Source organism: Meles meles, chromosome 4, assembly GCF_922984935.1.
Source record: "Meles meles chromosome 4, mMelMel3.1 paternal haplotype, whole genome shotgun sequence".
NCBI lineage: Eukaryota > Metazoa > Chordata > Mammalia > Carnivora > Mustelidae > Meles > Meles meles.
Genome location: NC_060069.1, coordinates 118,829,450 through 118,850,571, shown reverse-complemented (window position 1 = coordinate 118,850,571; position 21,122 = coordinate 118,829,450). Strand labels below are relative to the sequence as shown.

Here is a 21,122-nt window from a genome sequence, read left to right as displayed (position 1 = left end):
TCAGTGAAAGATTTTGGTTAAACAAAAATCAATTGCCCTCTAAAGGGTTGTCAGGAAGACTCTCGTGACCCATAAGCTATTTGTTCTAAGAATGTTAATGTTGGATATGGTATGGTAAACTCCAGTGAGGACGCTGGAGGAAGCCAGAACTAGACTTGGAAAAACAAAATTTATTGTATTCACAGGACTCAATAAAGGAGTAAACACATGCCATACAGGGCCACAGGGGAAAAGATTGGTTTTCATCAAGTGGCAGAAGATAGGGTGAGGGAAAAGCCTGAACCAGTGCCTTTATTGGGTTTTCTGTGGGAAAGGCAAGGCAGGGCAGAGTAGAGTTTAGGATTAGGTATTTGGAATAACTCCTACAGGTTTTAGATTGTAGAGGTGGTCTCCAGTTGCCTGGCATCTAATCCCAGAGCTCTAGGATAATTAAGGGCAGGGAAAATATTCTTTTGGTATACTAGAGAGCTAAATAAGGAAGTAGCTGGAGCCATTGACTCAGATTTGTTTGGTTTGCATATGAAAGACATGCACTAGGCTCAGGTCCCTTTGCTACCTCTAATTGGCTAGCGCTGGGAGGGGCAATCTCTCTCAGGCCAGTAAGTATGCCAGCAAAACATGATAAATTACAGAAAATGAAAGTAAAAGGGCTGGTTTCAGTCCTTGGTCCATGCAACATTGGGAAATGAGTAATTCCTAAATATTGGGTTCCTTTTCAGTAATACAAAAATGAAAATATTTATCTTGCTTTATTAGATTGATGAGAAACAATTAAGTTAACATTTGTGAAAAAGCTTTGACAAGTATAAACTTAATATACAAAATAGTTACCTTCAGGAGACAGTGAATCCAAGATACACTTGAAGTTTATAAAAGAGAGAACCCTTTGGTGTACAACTGATTCTTGCTTAACCAAAACTTCTCACTGAGCAGAATACTCCAAGTTACAAAACTTTTCCAATTATCATTTTGTAATTTATCTGTCCACTCCTTGATCCAAAGAAAGGACTTACAAAACTACCATGGGACAGAAGAAACTCGCCATTCTCCTCATCCAGCCAGAAGAATGGATACAATTTGCAAGATATTCTACTCTGCAGAAGCGTATGTGGTTTAATTTTTGCAATACTGAGCTCTTCTATACATTATGTATTAGTAAACTGTTTTATGTTGGTATTTAAGTCCTATATAAAAGTATTTTAAAAAGCATGAAATGAAGGAGTCAGAGTATTTGGGGTTCAGTACCTATTATGTAAAAGCAAGCAGCTGACAGAGTTGACTGACTCAGTAACAGAATTAATAACAGGTTTGATACAGATTTTCATCTTGTTTCTGCAATAGCCGGGTGTATGTACATCTAAATACTTAACAGTTATAGAATAATTATGTGTTTGTTTTACATAGGGGCAAAAACTTCTACCCATTGAACGTGTGCATATAGACTAGTCTTACATATTAATTGGTATTCATTCTTCTCCTTGAAAGAAAACTTGAAGCCGTCTGACCAAGAAATTCTGGGGTCTGACCCATAATGTTGCACAGAAGGAAAGTGTAGGATCTAAGCTCTTTAAAGAACTTCATCACTTCTTATTTGGCTCCATCCTCTAGTGCTTGTACTGTGCCCTGGTATGTTCAACATAGGTTGATAGAAGGGCCAAAATTGGCAACTTTTTGTGGCAGGGAAGGACACAGCTTGGCATGAGGGCTGGGATGTTCGTATATGTGCATATGTGAAGCCTTTCATGACATGGGATAGAGCTAGAATCAGGGAAGGAAATAGAAGTGGGACTGACTAAGGTTAAGGGCTGTCTCTCTATGAGCTACACATACTAACATAAAACTCAAGGGACAAGTAATCTATTTGATTTTTTAAATCTTACATTTAAAATTTTTAAATTTTAATTCCAGTATAGATAACATACAGTATTACATTAATTTTAGGTATTCAGTATAGTAATTCCACAGTTCCATACATTACTCAGTGCTCATCAAGATTGAGTACTCTTACTTCCCTTCACTTATTTCACCCATCCCCCTACTCACCTCCCTTCTAGTAACCATCAGTTTGTTCTCTATAGTGAAGAGTCTGTTTTAAGTTGGTTCTCTTCCCCTTTCTCCTGCTCTTTATTTGTTTTGTTTCTTAGATTCCACATATGAGTAGAATCATATAATATTCGTCTTTCTCTGACTACCTTGTTTCATTTAGTATTATACTCTCTAACTCCATTCATGTTGTTGCAGATGGAAAGATTTCATTCTTTCTTAAGGCTGAATAATATTGCATTGTATGTATATACCATATCTATATCCATTTGCTATTGAGAGACACAGGTTTCTTCTTTAGTTTGACTATTGTAATAATGTTGCAATAAACATAGGGGTATATATATATCTCTTCGAATTAGTGTTTGCATGTCCTTTGGGTGAATACCCAGTAGTGAATTTACTGGCTCGTAGAGTAGTTCTCTTTAATTTTCTGAGGAACCTCCGTACTCTTTCCACAGTGGCTGCACCAGTTTGCATTACCACCAAAAATACAAAAGTGTTCCCCTTTCTCCTCATCCTCACCAACACTTGTTGTTTTTTGTGTTTTTTTTTTTTTTATTTTAGCCATTCTGACAAGTGTGAGATGATATTTCATTGTGGTTCTGATTTGTATCTCTCCAATGACAAGTGATGTTGAACATCTTTTCATGTATCTGTTAGTCATTTGTATGTGTTCTTTGGAGAAATGTCTGGTCAAGTCTTCTGCTCATTTGGATTATTTGTTTTTTTGGTGTTGAGATGCATATTTTTTTTAATATATTTTGGATACTAACCCTTTATCAGATATGTCATTTGCAAATGATTTCTCCTGTTCAGTAGGTTATCTTTTATTTGTGTTGGTTGTTTCTGTGCAGAAGCTTTTTATTTTGATGTAGTACCAAAAGTTAGTTTTTTCAAAGGACAAGTGTTTTTGTTTTGTTTTGTTTTTAAGATTTTATTTATTTATTTGACAGAGATCACAAGTAGGCAGAGAGGCAGGCAGAGAGAGAGGGGAAGCGGGCTCCCTGCTGAGCAGAAAGCCTGATGAAGGGCTTGATCCCAGGACCTGAGATCATGACCTGAGCTGAAGGCAGAGGCTTTAACCCACTGAGCCACCCGGGGCCCCTAAAGGACAAGTGTTTTAAATTTGAACCTGACCTTCCATGGTTTTATAAAAGTATCTTTGCAATGTAGACAAAGAGAACATACTTAGAATTTGATCTGATGTAAAGGATGTCTTATCATTTTAACATATTTAGACATTTGATCTATGAGCCCTCATATTCCCATTCTTATGGAGTATGCCACAATTTAAGAGGCCTTATTTTTTTTTTATTACTTGAAAATTATAGCAAAAAGTTTATGGAACTGTGTAAATGAAAATATAATTGTGTATATGCAGTATTTCTGAAGGCTATATTATGATTACAATATAATACTATCTCTGCATCTTCTTATTTTAATATTTTTAGTAAAATTCATAGTCTTTTAGGTCTTATACCAATACTGAATTGATATTCTTTTTTGATTAGACAGATTCAATTTTAAAAATCTAATTTTAGTTGTTTTCCATATTTTTGGATAAGATGAACTTTAACATTTGATCTCTTTTAACTATTTTGGTAACCAAATCTAATTCTGACTTCTTTTTTTAAAAATTAAAGAGAGAAGAAATGTTACGGACCATTGAATATCACAAATTTAACCCAGAAAATGATGCACCATTTTATTAAGAATCTTTATGGAGTGTCTTTGAGAAGAACCACATTTCTCATTCTCTGTGTATATTTTGTCATTTCTTCATCCCTTGGTTCAGATAATTTTTTTATTCAGTGAATGTATGTTATCTTATTCACATTTCTGACCTTTCCATCAAAACATTTTCCCCCAAGCCCACATATTTTTAAATAAAGATATGAAATGAGCAGAATTTTTTTTTTTTTTTTTTTGGTTACAAGAGGAAATTTTTGACATTTTAGTTAGATCTCGTATTTTGGGAGAATTGGTTGTAATAAGCATGGTTAATATTTTTTATTAATATGAAGGGATATCCTGTGAAGGTGTCAAAATATAATTATTCAAACAAAATTTATTGAGAATATAGTTCCATACTTCCATGTGGGAGCATAGAGAATGCATTTCCTGAGAAACAAAATCACTTCTGATTAGAAAATTTTCCAAAATTAGAATAATCCTTGGGTAGGTACCTCAGAGTTTTTCCAATGGGTGAAACCCTTATAATTTGGGGTACTGATTTCATTAGTTTATAGATTTTATTATTTGCATCTTGTTTCACTGCTTATATTCTGAATGGTTAGTTTGCCTTTAAAATGAGCTTTGATAGTGCTGGTTTGCCTTAAATTTAAATGTAAGAGTCAGATATGACCAATGATCACTAGGATGAAAAACATTTAGATGGGTAATTGCATGTATCTTTATGAGATTATTGGATAACTCCTATGTTTATCAAGGGTGTTTTGCAAAATTATATCCACAGTTCCAAAGGAACGTACTGTTTCTCCTGGAAAATATACTATGAAGTTCAAGTTAGCAGCTTATAAACAAAACTTTTAGATGCAAATTGTTTTTAAGATTGCATGATAAGATAAATTATTTCTTTGTAGAAATGTACAGTAGATACTGAAAGTGGTTAGCATCGTTTCTGTCCTGTAGACTGAAGAAAGTAGCTATTCTATTGGAAACTGCTAATTGAAATTCAACTAGTCTTGATTAAGTGACTCTCTATAGCCAATTAAAGTAAGAAACTGCAAATAGGGTGTGTTAAATAATCTTATTATAAATCACTGAAGTAAGATATTAAGAAATAAAGTACTTAATCACTATAGAAAATAGTTTATTGTTTCCAGGATATTTTAATAGAAATGAGAAACTATGATGACTGGCATGTTTTCCCAAAAAGGTTATAAAATTACCATACTTTTTTAAAAAAATCTTTTTCAGCATAACAGTATTCATTGTTTTTGCACAACACCCAGTGCTCCATGCAAAACGTGCCCTCCCTATTACCCACCACCTGTTCCCCCAAACTCCCACCCCTGACCCTTCAAAACCCTCAGGTTGTTTTTCAGAGTCCATAGTCTCTTATGGTTCGCCTCCCCTTCCAATTTTTTTTTTTTATAAACATATAATGTATTTTTATCCCCAGGGGTACAGGTCTGTGAATCACCAGGTTTCCACACTTCACAGCACTCACGATAGAACATACCTTCCCCAATGTCCATAACCCCCTCCCCCTCTCCCAACCCCATCTCCCCCCAGCAACCCCAGTTTGTTTTGTGAGATTAAGAGTCATTTATGGTTTGTCTCCCTCCCAATCCCATCTTGTTGCATTTATTCTTCTCCTATCTCCCTAACTCCCATGTTGCTTCTCCATGTCCTCATATCAGGGAGATCATATGATAGTTGTCTTTCTCCGATTGACTTATTTCACTAAGCATGATACGCTCTAGTTCCATCCACTTCATCGCAAATGGCAAGATTGCATTTCTTTTGATGGCTGCATAGTATTCCATTGTGTATATATACCACCTCTTCTTTATCCATTCATCTGTTGATGGACATCTAGGTTCTTTCCATAGTTTGGCTATTGTAGACATTGCTGCTGTAAACATTCAGGTGCACGTGCCCCTTCAGATCACTATGTTTGTATCTTTAGGGTAAACACCCAGAAGTGCAATTGCTGGGCCATAGGGTAGTTCTATTTTCAACTTTTTGAGGAACCTCCATGCTGTTTTCCAGAGTGGTTGCACCAGCTTGCATTCCCACCAACAGTGGAGGAGGGTTCCCCTTTCTCCACATCCTCGCCAGCATCTGTCATTTCCTGACTTGTTAATTTTAGCCATTCTGACTGGTGGGAGGTGATATCTCATTGTGGTTTTGATTTGTATTTCCCTGATGCCGAGTGATGTGGAACACCTTTTCATGTGTCTGTTGGCCATCTGGATGTCTTCTTTGCAGAAATGTCTGTTCATGTCCTCTGCCCATTTCTTGATTGGATTGTTTGTTCTTTGGGTGTTGAGTTTGCTAAGTTCCTTATAGATTTTGGATACTAGCCCTTTATCTGATATGTCGTTTGCAAATATCTTCTCCCATTCTGTCAGTTGTCTTTTGGTTTTGTTAACTGTTTCCTTTGCTGTGCAAAAGCTTTTGATCTTGATGAAATCCCAATAGTTCATTTTGCCCTTGCTTCCCTTGCCTTTGCCAATGTTCCTAGGAAGATGTTGCTACGGCTGAGGTCGAAGAGGTTGCTGCCTGCATTCTCCTCAAGGATTTTGATGGATTCCGTTCTCACATTAAGGTCCTTCATCCATTTTGAGTCTATTTTCGTGTGTGGTATAAGGAAGTGGTCCAATTTCATTTTTCTGCATGTGGCTGTCCAATTTTCCCAGCACCATTTATTGAAGAGGCTGTCTTTTTTCCATTGGACATTCTTTCCTGCTTTGTCAAAGATTAGTTGACCATAGAGTTGAGCTCGCTATTCTGTTCCACTCATCTATGTGTCTGTTTTTGTGCCAGTACCATGATGTCTTGATGATGACAGCTTTGTAATAGAGCTTGAAGTCTGGAATTGTGATGCCACCCACTTTGGCTTTCTTTTTCAATATTCCTTTGGCTATTCGAGGTCTTTTCTGGTTCCACATAAATTTTAGGATGATTTGTTCCATTTCTTTGAAAAAAATGGATGGTATTTTGATAGGGATTGCATTAAATGTGTAGATTGCTTGAGGTAGCATAGACATTTTCACAATATTTATTCTTCCAATCCAGGAGCATGGAACATTTTTCCATTTCTTTGTGTCTTCCTCAATTTCTTTCATGAGTACTTTATAGTTTTCTGCATATAGAGTCTTAGCCTCTTTGGTTAGGTTTATTCCTAGGTATCTTATAGTTTTGGGTGCAATTGTAAATGGGATTGACTCCTTAATTTCTCTTTCTTCTGTCTTGTTGTTGGTGTACAGAAATGCAACTGATTTCTGTGCATTGATTTTATATCCTGACACTTTACTGAATTCCTGGACAAGTTCTAGCAGTTTTAGAGTGGAGTCTTTTGGGTTTTCCACATATAGTATCATATCATCTGCGAAGAGTGATAGTTTGACTTCTTCTTTGCTGATTTGGATGCCTTTAATTTCTTTTTGTTTTCTGATTGCTGAGGCTAGGACTTCTAGTACTATGTTGAATAGCAGTGGTGATAATGGACATCACTGCCGTGTTCCTGACCTTAGCGGAAAAGCTTTCAGTTTTTCTCCATTGAGAATGATATTTGTGGTGGGTTTTTCATAGATGGCTTTGATAATATTGAGGTATGTGCCCTCTATCCCTACACTTTGAAGAGTTTTGATCAGGAAGGGATGCTGTACTTTGTCAAATGCTTTTTCAGCATCTACTGAGAGTATCATATGGTTCTTGTTCTTTCTTTTATTAATGTGTTGTATCACATTGATTGATTTGTGGGTGTTGAACCAAACCTGCAGCCCTGGAATAAATCCCACTTGATCATGGTGAATAATCCTTTTAATGTACTGTTGAATCCTATTGGCTAGTATTTTGGTGAGAATTTTTGCATCTGTGTTCATCAAGGATATTGGTCTGTAGTTCTCTTTTTTGGTGGGATCCTTGTCTGGTTTTGGGATCAAGGTGATGCTGGCCTCATAAAATGAGTTTGGAAGTTTTCCTTCCATTTCTATTTTTTGGAACAGTTTCAGGAGAATAGGAATGAGTTCTTCTTTAAATGTTTGGTAGAATTCCCCTGGGAAGCCGTCTGGCCCTGGGCTTTTGTTTGTTTGGAGATTTTTGATGACTGTTTCAATCTCCTTACTGGTTATGGGCCTGTTCAGGTTTTCTATTTCTTCCTGGTTCAGTTGTGGTAGTTTATATGTCTCTAGGAATGCATCCATTTCTTCCAGATTGTCAAATTTGTTGACGTAGAGTTGCTCATAGTATGTTCTTATAATTGTCTGGATTTCTTTGGTGTTAGTTGTGATCTCTCCTCTTTCATTCATGATTTTATTTATTTAGGTCCTTTCTCTTTTCTTTTTGATGAGTCTGGCCAGGGTTTTATCTATCTTATTGATTCTTTCAAAGAACCAGCTCCTAGTTTCATTGATTTGTTCTATTGTTTTTTTGGTTTCTATTTCATTGATTTCTTCTCTGATCTTTATGATTTCTCTTCTCGTGCTGTGTTTAGGGATTCTTTCTTGTTCTTTCTCCAGCTCTTTACGTGTAGGGTTAGGTTGTGTACTTGAGACCTTTCTTGTTTCTTGAGAAAGGCTTGTACCGCTATATATTTTCCTCTCAGGACTGCCTTTGCTGTGTCCCACAGATTTTGAACCGTTGTGTTTTCATTATCATTTGTTTCCATGAATTTTTTCAATTCTTCTTTATTTCCTGGTTGACCCATTCATTCTTTAGAAGGATGCTGTTTAGTCTCCATGTATTTGGGTTCTTTCCAGCTTTCCTCTTGTGATTGAGTTCTAGCTTCAGAGCATTGTGGTCTGAAAATATGCAGGGAATGATCCTAATCTTTTGATACCGGTTGAGACCTGATTTGTGACCCAGGATGTGATCTATTCTGGAGAAGGTTCCATGTGCACTAGAGAAGAATGTGTATTCTGTTGCTTTGGGTTGAAATGTTCTGAATATATCTGTGATGTCCATCTGGTCCAGTGTGTCATTTAAGGCCTTTATTTCCTTGTTGATCTTTTGCTTGGATGATCTGTCCATTTCAGTGAGGGGAGTGTTCAAGTCCCCTACTATTATTGTATTATTATTGATGTGTTTCTTTGATTTTGTTATTAATTGGTTTATATAGTTGGCTGCTCCCACGTTAGGGGCATAGATATTTAAAATTGTTAGATCTTGTTGGACAGACCCTTTGAGTAGGACATAGTGTCCTTTCTCATCTCTTATTATAGTCTTTGGCTTAAAATCTAATTGATCTGATATAAGGATTGCCACCCAGCTTTCTTCTGATGCCCATTAGCATGGTAAATTGTTTTCCACCCCTTCACTTTAAATCGGGAGGTGTCTTCGCGTCTAAAATGGGTTTCTTGTAGGCAACATACTGATGGGTTTTGTTTTTTTTGTCCATTCTGATACCCTGTGTCTTTTGATTGGGGCTTTTAGCCCATTAACATTCAGGGTAACTATTGAGAGATATGAATTTAGTGCCATTATTAGCCTGTAAGGTGACTGTTACTGTATATTGTCTCTGTACCTTTCTGATCTACTACTTTTAGACTCTCTCTTTGCTTAGAGGACCCCTTTCAATATTTCCTGTAGAGCTGGTTTGGTGTTTGCAAATTCTTTCAGTTTTTGTTTGTCCTGGAAGTTTTTTATCTCTCCTTCTATTTTCAATGATAGGCTAGCTGGATAGAGTATTCTTGGCTGCATGTTTTTCTCGTTTAGTGCTCTGAATATATCATGCCAGCTCTTTCTGGCCTGCCAGGTCTCTGTGGATAAGTCTGCTGCCAATCTAATATTTTTACCACTGTATGTTATGGACTTCTTTTCCCGGGCTGCTTTCAGGATTTTCTCTTTGTCACTAAGACTTGTAAATTTTACTATTAGGTGACGGGGTTTGGACCTATTCTTGTTGACGTTGAGGGGGGTTCTCTTCTCCTGGATTTTGATGCTTGTTCCCTTTGCCATATTTGGGAAATTCTCTCCAATAATTCTCTCCAATATACCTTCTGCTCCCCTCTCTCTTTCTTCTTCTTCTGGAATCCCAATTATTCTAATGTTGTTTCATCTTATGGTGTCACTTATCTCTCGAATTCTCCCCTCGTGGTCCAATAGCTGTTTGTCCCTCTTTTGCTCAGCTTCTTTATTCTCTGTCATTTGGTCTTCTATATCACTAAATCTTTCTTCTGCCTCATTGATCCTAGCAGTGAGAGCCTCCATTTTTGATTGCACCTCATTAATAGCTTTTTTGATTTCTACTTGGTTAGATTTTAGTTCTTTAATTTCTCCAGAAAGGGCTTTAATATCTCCAGAGAGGGTTTCTCTAATATCTTCCATGCCTTTTTCGAGACTGGCTAGAACGTTCAGAATCATCATTCTGAACTCTTGATCTGACATATTACCAATGTCAGTGTTGATTAGGTCCCTAGCCTTCGGTACTGCCTCTTGTTCTTTTGTTTGTGATGATTTTTTCCGCCTTGTCATTTTGTCCAGATAAGAGAATATGAAGGATCAAATAAAATACTAAAAGGGTGGCAAAGACCCCAGAAAAATGCGCTGTAACCAAATCAGAAGAGACCCCAAATTGTGGGGGGGAGAAAGGGGATAAAAAGAGGTTCAGGAAAAAAAAAAGAAAAAATTTAAAAAAAAAACAAATAAAGAAAAAATATAAAAAAGAAAGAAAAAAATATATATTTAGATGAACTAGTCAAAAAATGTTAAAAAAGAAAAGGGTAAAAGTTTTAAAAAATTTAGCAGAAGAAGAAAAAAGAAAAAAAGAAAAAAATTGAAAAAAGAAAAAAAAATTGAATTAGCCACAAGACTAAAGAATCATGGGGAGAAAGCCATGAGTTCCGTGCTTTGCTTTCTCCTCCTCTGGAATTCCACTGCTGTCTTAGGAATTGAACCTGCTTTCCTTGATAGATGAACTTCGTCCTGGCTGGATATTTTGTTGATCTTCTGGGGGAGGGGCCTGTTGTAGTGGCTCTCAAGTGTCTTTGCCCGAGGCGGGATTGCACCGCCCTTACCGGGGGCCGGACTAAGTAATCTGCTCGGGTTCGCTTTTGGGAGCTTCTGTTCCCTGAACCCTTTCCGTAGAGTTCCGGAGGACGGGAATGAAAATGGCGGCCTCCTAGTCTCTGGCTCGGAGGAGCCGAGAGCCTGGGGCCCCACTCCTCAGTGCACCCCCAGAGGACAGCACCCAATCACTCCCGTATCCCCAGTCTCTAGCCGCGCTCCGAGCTCACCCAGCCCGCAACCAGTTCAAGGTAACCCCGAGCTGAGAGTTCATTCCTCGGCTCTGTCTCTGTCGCCGGCTTCTCTGTTCTAATACCTGCGAGCTCTGCAAAACTCGGACACCCCCGATCCTTCTGTGACCCTGCGGGACCTGGGGCCACGCTAACCCCACGTGGGCTTCACCCTTGTTTAGCCTCTGGAGCAATGTCCCTCAGTGGAACAGACTTTTTTTTTTTTTTAATATTTTATTTATTTGACAGAGAGAAATCACAACTAGGCAGAGAGGCAGGCAGAGAGAGAGGAGGAAGCAGGCTCCCCACAGAGCAGAGAGCCCGATGTGGGGATTGATCCCAGGACACTGGGATCATGACCTGAGCCGAAGGCAGAGGCTTTAACCCACTGAGCCACCCAGGTGCCCCAGTGGAACAGACTTTTAAAAGTCCTGATTTTGTGCTCCGTTGCTCCGCTGCTTGCCGGGAGCCGGCCCCTCCCCCCGCGGTCTATCTTCCCGTCGTTTTAGATTCACTTCTCCGCCAGTCCTACCTTTCAGAAAGTGGTTGATTTTCTGTTTCTAGAATTGTTGTTCTTCTTCTCTTCGATCTCCCGTTGGATTTGTAGGTGTTTGCAATGTTTAGATAAGCTATCAAGCTGATCTCCTGCTACCTGATGTAGTCTCAGCCTGCTACTTCTCCGCCATCTTGACACCTCCTCTTTTTTTTAAAAATCTATTGACAATTATCACTGTTACTAAACAAATAAAATACAATAGCATTTTTCAATTTGTAATTTGTAATTAATATTTGGATGTGTAAATACCAACAATGCCAGTTTATATCAAGATACTTGGGATTTTTATTAAATTTGTAAAAAAAGGATAAACAGTTTTTCTATGCAAATAAATGGCAGAATGCTCAAAGTCCTCATGTAGAAGTGAAGATAATGCAGTGATGCCCTCAGAGTGAAAGCTAAAGTGCTTAAAAAGCTTATAAAGTCTCTATTTTTGTTCTTTCTCTTTTCTGTCCTGTCCAGTGCCCATTCATACTATTTCTAAGATACATCTGTATACTCCTGACTAAGGGTATTACTATTTCCTCTTGGCAAGGTTCACTCTCACCTCCAAGACATCACTCCAACGTCACCACCTCAGTAAGGCGTTTTCTGGCCACCTGATTTAAAATGTCAACCCTCTTCTCCATCTCCTTGCCTTAATTTTCCCTATTGTACTTTCTACCATATTTTTCAGCTGACTCATTTACAGGTTTTATGATCTCTCCTCACTTGAAGTAAGTTCCAAAAAAGCGGGGTTCAGCTGGTTTGCTGTTATATTCCTGGTGTCCAGAATAGTCTCATAAGAATTTCTTGAATAAATCTATGACATGTCAGATAGACATGCAAATATTTAATTGAATACTGCTAAATATATGACACTTTGTGGCAAATTGGATATGGAGGCAGGTGGGTAACCACCATATGTGTGTCATCAGTCTATTTCTTTAATCATATAGTGGATGTTATTTTACTTCATACAGTGTACCAGGAACTATTTATTTGCTTTACTCATATTAAGTAAATTATGCCTGACAACAACCCTATGAAACATGTACTATTATCAGCTCCATTTTATAATTAAGGAAACAAGAGTTGAAAGTAAATAGCCTTTGGTCATATACCTAATATTTAGGAAAGCAAGGTTCACACCAGGGCAGATGGTATGTCCAGAACCTACACTCTTAACCAGAGGTTCATGGCTAAAATCCTTCTGCATTGTTGTTTTGAATACTTTCATTTCCATCCTTTTTATTTATGTTTCTTTGCTCAAACAAAATTTTAGAAATAATCATATCTGTTTAATCCACTGTGGTTTTATAATCATTTCAATTTTTTTTCTTTTTGCAGTGGGATGCTATCACTGAAATGGATGAACACAATAGGCCCATTCATACATACCAGGTGTGTAACGTAATGGAACCAAACCAAAACAACTGGCTTCGTACGAACTGGATCTCCCGTGATGCAGCTCAGAAAATTTATGTGGAAATGAAGTTTACATTGAGGGATTGTAACAGCATCCCATGGGTTTTGGGGACTTGCAAAGAAACATTTAATCTGTATTATGTGGAATCAGATGAGTCCCATGGAATTAAATTCAAGCCAAGTCAGTATACAAAGATTGACACAATTGCTGCTGATGAAAGTTTTACCCAGATGGATTTGGGCGATCGTATCCTGAAACTAAACACAGAAATTCGTGAGGTGGGGCCTATAGAAAGGAAAGGATTTTATCTGGCTTTTCAAGACATTGGGGCATGCATTGCCCTGGTCTCAGTCCGTGTATTCTACAAAAAGTGCCCCTTCACTGTTCGAAACTTGGCTATGTTTCCTGACACCATCCCAAGGGTTGATTCTTCATCTTTGGTTGAAGTAAGGGGCTCTTGTGTGAAGAGTGCAGAAGAGCGTGATACTCCTAAACTATATTGTGGAGCTGATGGAGATTGGCTGGTTCCCCTTGGAAGGTGTATCTGCAGTACAGGATATGAAGAAATCGAAGGTTCTTGTCACGGTAAGAATGAAACACTCAATTTATCATGCATTTAGGTGACATTTTAAACAGGTAAATTGTTTTACATTCATTTTCAAATAATACATTTTCAAATGCTATTATTGGCATAATTGATTGTGGAAGAAGTTATGAACTATAACATAGTTTCTTATTATTTTTCCTCCTAGAAAGGGTATATGAAAATGTATGATAAATTGTATACCATGACAAGTGTTCCTCCATATTGAGGAAATGATTAAAGCCATATGAATGGCTGTAATCACCTAATTTTTTAAAGTAAAACATCATCAATAGCAGGAGCAAAAACCAAAAAGGATTCAAAATGGACATTTGCTCAGCTTTCATGTTTGATTACCTATAGAAAATGTGTCATTTAAAGATAGTTTGAAAACAATGATTTATTTCATGTTTAATTGTCTAATTGATAGTACCTAGATAAAATTAAGTTATATTTAAATAAGTGAGGAATTCACATATATGTTTCAAAAACATACGGAATAGTTTATGCAGATGTTTTGTGTTTGGTGATTGAATACAGACTGTGTCAGATCTTAATTTATCTTTTGCTACTATTTTTTAAAGACTTATTTGAAAGAGTGAGAATGCATGCATGCATGCACGTGTACACACACACACACACACACACACACTCACACACATATGTGTGGCAGGGAGGGGCAAAGGAAGAGGGACAGACAGTTACCATCCTGGATCCTGAGATCACTACCTGAGCGGAAACTGAGAGTTGGACACTTAACAGACTATGCCATCCAGGTGCCCCTATCTTTTGCTACTAGTAAATACAATTTCCTGCCATATAACAAATTACTTTTTAGTTGTTGTAATAGTAGTAATTGTGTAATATCTGTCAGGAAATATGAGTACAACACAATGCTAATTGGGTTTAGAACCATACCTTTCACAGTTATGATAATAAAATACCTATAATTTTCAAGATGGAAGATTTGTTTCTTTATATGTGAATCATTTTGTGGGACTTACTAATCTAATAAATTTATACATTTAGAAATTCAAAAATTTTTACTTAAAGATATTATACATCAATTGTGTTTGGATTTAGGACTTGTAATCAAAACACAAATATAGAAATAAAATTGTGGCTTGAGAAATAGTAACACAATACAGATATTTCCCTTTTAATGGTAGATGATTTATAAGTTTATTTTCTATAGTGCCATATTGAATTTATTGACTTCTTTCTTGCTGCTATATTCATGTTCTTTAAAAAGGATAAATAATAAATTAGAAAAATAAGAAAAAATATACTCATACACGTGTAAAGATCATGAAAAATACATGTGAATTTTTTAAGGTTTTATCTATTATAAAGAACCCAAGACTTGGGTTCTTGATTGTGGAAACTCACTCAAGTTTCCAATGATATGTTTGGTTGTTTAAAAATACTAATATTTGCATAGAATCTGTAGTATAATTTTTATAAAGCATGAACCAGCTTTCCTCCACTATTTAATTGTTAAAAGATCTTTCATTGACATTTACCAATATAGATTGAATTAACATTTTTATTCACCCACAACAAGGATTTAGAATGGAATAGTCAGAAATTATTCTTTGATGGGGCTTTCTAAAATGTTTCTATACACTGGAAAATAAACTAGAGAAATATTATCATAATCAGTAGGATTAAGAGGATAACAAAAGCTGAAGATAAAACATTACACAATGCTCACCATGTAGTTTTGCCACATTTGAAATTAGGTAGATGCTGGGCATTCATTGATAAAAGTATGGCTAAAAATTTTTAAATATGCAAAGAATAATTCTTAGGACTTGTGTGATTAGCTTTTATTAAATATTTGTATTTTTATGTCATTAATCACAGAACAAGAGGTAGTGACAATTACTGATGGCTAGAGGTTTTTTCTTAATATGTTTACTCTGTGAATTTCATTCTTACTTATAGGCCTTAAAATTCTTTCATTTGTTGGGTAAAGATGATTTTGGACAAATGATAATCATTATCAGCCTGTGTAGAGAGCTACTGGTAGAGTCATCTGTCTTTATGGCTTATTGTCTTTTTAAAATTTATTTGATTGTAGAAACATGAAAGAGTGGGTACATTATAAATGTTCATCATCTCCTTATAGTGGATGGCAGAAATTGGAAGAATTAAGCTTGAATTCTAAATCCATGGCTTATTAGCTTTGAAATCACAGTTTCCTTATCCATAAATAAAGTAGTGGTTCTAATCAACTCATGATAAAGTGTATGGAGAACTAATAAAAACACGCACATCAGCTTGGTTCCAATTTAATATAACAAATTGCTATTTACAAATGCAGGGGAAGCCGGAGTGGATGTACAGACCTCATTTTTCGAAAGAGGTATCTTGCACTACCACTACTTGCCCTACCACTCTCCGTTTGAGAATATTTATTTGTCTGTTTTTGATGTTTTGCATTGCTTCTTTATTTCCGTTTGATAATTTTTATCAGATTTTATTGCCATCTGTCAACAACTTATTTCACAAGAAAGTATTTGAATTACATGTAAGCTCAATGGCCAATTAATTAGAACTTACACGAATAAAATCATAGCTCAAATAGTATATGGTCACATATGTAATGTGAGATATGTGTGTGTGTGTGTGTAATTGGAGAAGGAAAAATAGCACCTCTGTATCATTCCTGTGGTCTATTTTGGTAGAACACCTAATTTATTTGAGCTATTAATATTTCTTAGTAACTACTTATCTGTTAAGCATTTTGGTAAGTGGTATGTTTTATTTTTCTATTGTTACTGAGATAAAAGAACCCAAAACTTACTAGCTTAAAACCACCCTATTTTATTATTTCTCAGGGCTCAACTGAGTAGTTCTTTTGTTTTAGGGTAAGCAAAGATCACTAATGCAGTTGAATCCATCTGTGAGGTTGATCAGAGCTAGAATGTCTAAGATGACCACTCCTCTTCCAGAGTTTCATTGTCTATGGTGTCTCATCATTTAAGAATCTAGTCTAAGATATTTTACAGTACTGTGGCTGCTTTAAGAGGGAGTTTTTCACGGCCAAATAAAGAGTGACTATATGAGGGGGGATACTCTACAAGTGGGTGAATACTAGGAAGTATGTTTATAGAGAGCTGCCAGTGTGACAGTATATCACAGTCCACTCTGGATTCTCATAATTAACGTCCCCCCTTCATGCACAAAACCCCACATCCTCCCAAACATTTATTCCATTAGGGGTCATGTTTCAACAGAAGAGCATCATTAAAAATCAGGTCCAGATGTAAATGAAGCTTCATAGCTCAAGTTCCTCTTGACCTGGACAACTAAGAACTAAAAAGATAAGTTATTTTTACTCACACACAGTATACATGGGATAGGGACAGGATAATTGTGAAAGATTCTCCCATTCCTAAGAACTGGGAACACAGCAATCACTGGTCCACTGTGATTCTGAAATCCAGCTGAAAGTTGTCTGGATCTTTTATCATGAAGGCAGGGAATGTTCTTTAACTGGATCTCAGTTCTACCCCCTGGGATTGGTTCTCTGTGGTTCTTCGTTTCCTTCTGCGGTTCTTGGGTTTGGCCCTCTGAGTTATCCCGTTCCTTCCTTCCTCCCTCCCTTCCTTCCCTTCTATTTATTTATTTTCCTCCTCATTTATAGGAACTATTTGTATGCCCATTTCACCAGGGCTGTCAGATAAAGGAGGAGTATTTTAAAAACGTGTGTAATTAAGAGTAAGAAATTTATTGGTAGGAATGATCATAAGGCACTGAGAACCAAGATCTACTTAGTACTTAAAGGCAGACACTGCTGATACACCTACAAAGTGCTCTGTTTATTCTTATTTCTGTGAAATAGGAATGTTTTCTTCAGGAGGCTTTCAGTAGATCTGGTTGCTTTAGATCTGGAAAGCCCTAAGAAATGTCTTTATCCCGGGGCACTTGGGTGGCTCAGTTGGTTAAACTTCTGCCTTCTGCTCAGGTCTGCTCAGGTCATGGGTCCTGGGATGGAGCCCTGCATTGGGCTCCCTGCTCAGCAGGAAGCCTGCTTCTCCCTCCCTCTCTTGTCTCTCCCACTGCTTATGCTTTCTCACTCGCTCTTTCTCTCTCAAATGAATAAACAAAATCTTTAAAAAGATATCTTTATCCATATTTTATAAATCAGGATCCTAAATTACTGAGAACAGAATTTTATTATTTAGATCACTCAGTAATTGATATTAGACCAAGAACTAAAGCCTAAATATTTTTTCGTTGTGTTTTCTCTCTCTATTTCCATTTTTTCCCGTTCCTCAATTTTCTCTTTTTGCTTCTCTTTCATTTCCTCATTACAGGCATCCATCCATACCCTTATCTTGATGATTTAGCTTTTCCTGCCTATTCACCAATTTAGCAGAGCCCTAAGTTATTAATCATTCATTAGGTCCTTTTTGTCCATGCTTATTTTTTGGAATTTGATGTGATCACAATTAGAATGCACATCTATTCTGAAATTCAGGCTACTGAGAATAATGGAAAAATATATGTACTTATCTGGAACTTTGATGTAGAATATGAGAAGTATGAAACATTTAGTGAGGTTTTAGGGATTTTGATAATTTACTTAAAATGAATTTGAAAACTCTTGATCTGCTATGTAAGGAAAACAAAATAAGCTGGTTTAAATAGAATTTATCTATATTTACTCATACTGTCAATTTGTTATGAGTAATTTGTATTTATTTGTATATAAATAATTTATCATTATATTTTATTCTAAAAGTTGTACTACTGAGTCTTAGAACATGTGATTCATTTCTCTATCATATTGTGAAGGCATATCTAAATACAAATTCTAGAAACCTAAAGGGTGAGGTTCTCTTATTCTTGCTATCAGTCAGCTTTAAATAGACATAAATAGTACATTAAGTAGATATGCTAAAATTCAAAACCAAACACTAATTTAGTTTATTCTGTTATATATAATAAATAGTTTTTTATTCCTGGCTCAAATCTCAATTTATTTTTCATAACTATTCTAATTTTATCTCATAGGTTTATAATTAAACCTATCATATTTGGGCATATTGATGTTACAGATTTTATTATTTTAATTGTCTTAATTTATTGCATGAAGGGTTTGAATTTAAAAAATAATGTTGAGGGGAGCCTGGGTGGCTCAGTGGTTTAGGCCACTGCCTTCGGCTCAGGTCATGATCTCGGGGTCCTGGGATCGAGTCCCGCATCCGGCTCTCTGCTCGGCGGGGAGCCTGCTTCCCTCTCACTCTCTCTGCTTGCCTCTCTGCCTACTTGTGATCTCTCTCTGTCAAATAAATAAATAAAATCTTTAAAAAAAATAAAAAAATAAAAAAAATAAAAATAAAAAATAATGTTGATTCATAAAGCAATAATTTACATCAAATAGTATTTTACTGTATATATCTAAGAATACTTTAACACTGTGGAAGAAAAAATTGGAAACAATATGAAAAATTGAATGCAATTTTTGTTCAGTTGTGAATTTTGAAGTGACATGAATGTCTAATAAATTCCTCTTGGATATTAATTTAAAATAAACCTCATTAAGACAAAGTGGCACTTGTACTCAGAGGTAACAGAGTTTGGGTTTTTACACCTGCTGGGAATATATATACACACATATATGCATATGTATTACAAGGATATATTCTTCAAGCCTTTAAGGATCACATGATATAATTTAACAAAATAACACTTGATTGTGGAAAAATAAAAGTTTTGAAATATTGAGAATTTTTAAAAACTCTTTCTCTTTCTTAGGTTTATGCTTTTATTTATTTATTTTTCTCTAGTGCTGCTTTAAAATTCAGGAGGAAAGGATGGTGGCAGTTCTCAAACCATTGCATTATTGTTCACAGAGGTGAATGAGATGTACAGGGCCTTTGGTGACATAGCTATTGATTTGAGCTCCCGAAGAGTGTTGTTATTAAGGCTTCATGGCTCTGTCCTCTGCTGCAGTTCAGAAACATTTATGCTCTGTGTTTATGCTCTTATGTCTAATCATGCTATCAGAGATGATGGTGGAAGCAGAGAGCATAAAGAAATTTTGAGACACCAAGATTTGCTGGCATTAAATAAAGGGGTTTGAGGATATGATGGAAAGCTAAAAGGTGAGATTGAGATCAGAATAAAAGGGCATACTTATTGGCCCAAATAGTATTTTCACTTTCTAAAGGTTCTCAAAACTAAATATAAACTCTTACAATGTAACCTTCAATTCCAAATAAAGCTGCATTTTCCATGAAGCAATTCCCGACTTTCATCCAGGTTGAGAAGAATATGAAATCAAGAGGCTCCAAGGAGTCTAAAAATAGAAGGTATTATTTCCAAGAAAGAGTAAAGTTAAATAATTACATTTTGTTCTTCGTCACAATTTTAAAAATAGGTTAAAACATCAAGCGGCTTGAAACGATCTTTCTTGGTACATTATTTTAACCAAATTGTAACTTCAATTTTAGTATCTATTTTACTCTCTCCTGACTTGAATGCTACAACTTGTAATTCTATAGAGGCTGTCCTTAATTAAGAAAAATACTTTCTTAACACAAATATTTCAAAAAGAAGATAAAATTATTTAGCATCTCTATTCACTTTTTAAATGTGGTATGCCATGCCACCCATTGAAATTGCTACCAGTTTTGAAACTTAGTTCTACCTTTTAAAGAAACAAAATTAAGAGATTTATAAAGTCAACACTTAGATACATCAAGATATATTAAGTTTTTACGCTTACTGGTTTTTTTTTTTATGTTATCTCCTGTTACCTGGGTTTACCATGCTATTTGCTGAAGTATATTTGTTGATAGATCTTTTGACAAGGTACTGTAAGTATTTAAACTCTTTATTTAGTGGATATTTAAAAATATCATTATTTTAACCTCCTTTTTCAAAGATTGTTTATTTGGGTATGGAAGACTAGATAGTTGTTATTTTTCCTCAACATTCTGAAAATATTATTTCCCCATCCATGAGAACCTACTAAAACTATAGCTGCTAATGTTCTTCTAATTTTCATTACTTGTGAGATTATAGGTTTCATACGTTTGGTCTTCAGTTACATTATGATGTAACTGGTATGCCTTAATTTTTTCCTGATTCACATTTTTTAAAATAAGAAATGTATGTATGTGTTACATTTTTCTTTATTTCTAGAATACCTGTTATATATTTGTTAGAGACTTGGAATACTATCCTCTTTGTCTCTGTTTTTTTAAAATACTTTAACATTAGCACTAATGTCCAGGTTATGAATTTTCACTCTGACTACATCTAGTTAAGTTTACCTCATCTATTGAGTTATTTTTATTTTCACTGTTTTTTGCTATTCATTTTTTTTTTCATTTCCTGCTTTTAAAAAAAAATCTGCCTGGTGTATTTTATGATTTTTCTCTTTTATAGATGTCATTTTATTCTCTATAGCTCTTAATCACACTATAATTAATTTTTAAATCAATCTGGTCTAAATTAATTTCCTGATGTTATGCATTGGCTGTATTTTTAAGCATTAGTGTCAATTGTGTATGTACTTTGGAATTGTTTCTTACAGTCTGGCTTGTTTTCTGTTTCTGTATCTTTTGTTTTTTAATTTGAAAG

General features: G+C 35.7%; 1 protein-coding gene across 3 annotated transcripts in view; it reads left to right on the top strand.

The window, feature by feature from the left end:
* Positions 1-21,122, top strand: part of EPHA6 (EPH receptor A6) — a 929,004-nt gene that overhangs the window by 201,625 nt on the left and 706,257 nt on the right. For all 3 annotated transcript variants that reach the window (XM_046001268.1, XM_046001267.1, XM_046001266.1), the window contains exon 3: positions 12,859-13,522. In XM_046001268.1, the coding sequence (XP_045857224.1) occupies positions 12,859-13,522 (664 nt within the window). The remainder of the gene's footprint in view (positions 1-12,858; positions 13,523-21,122) is intronic.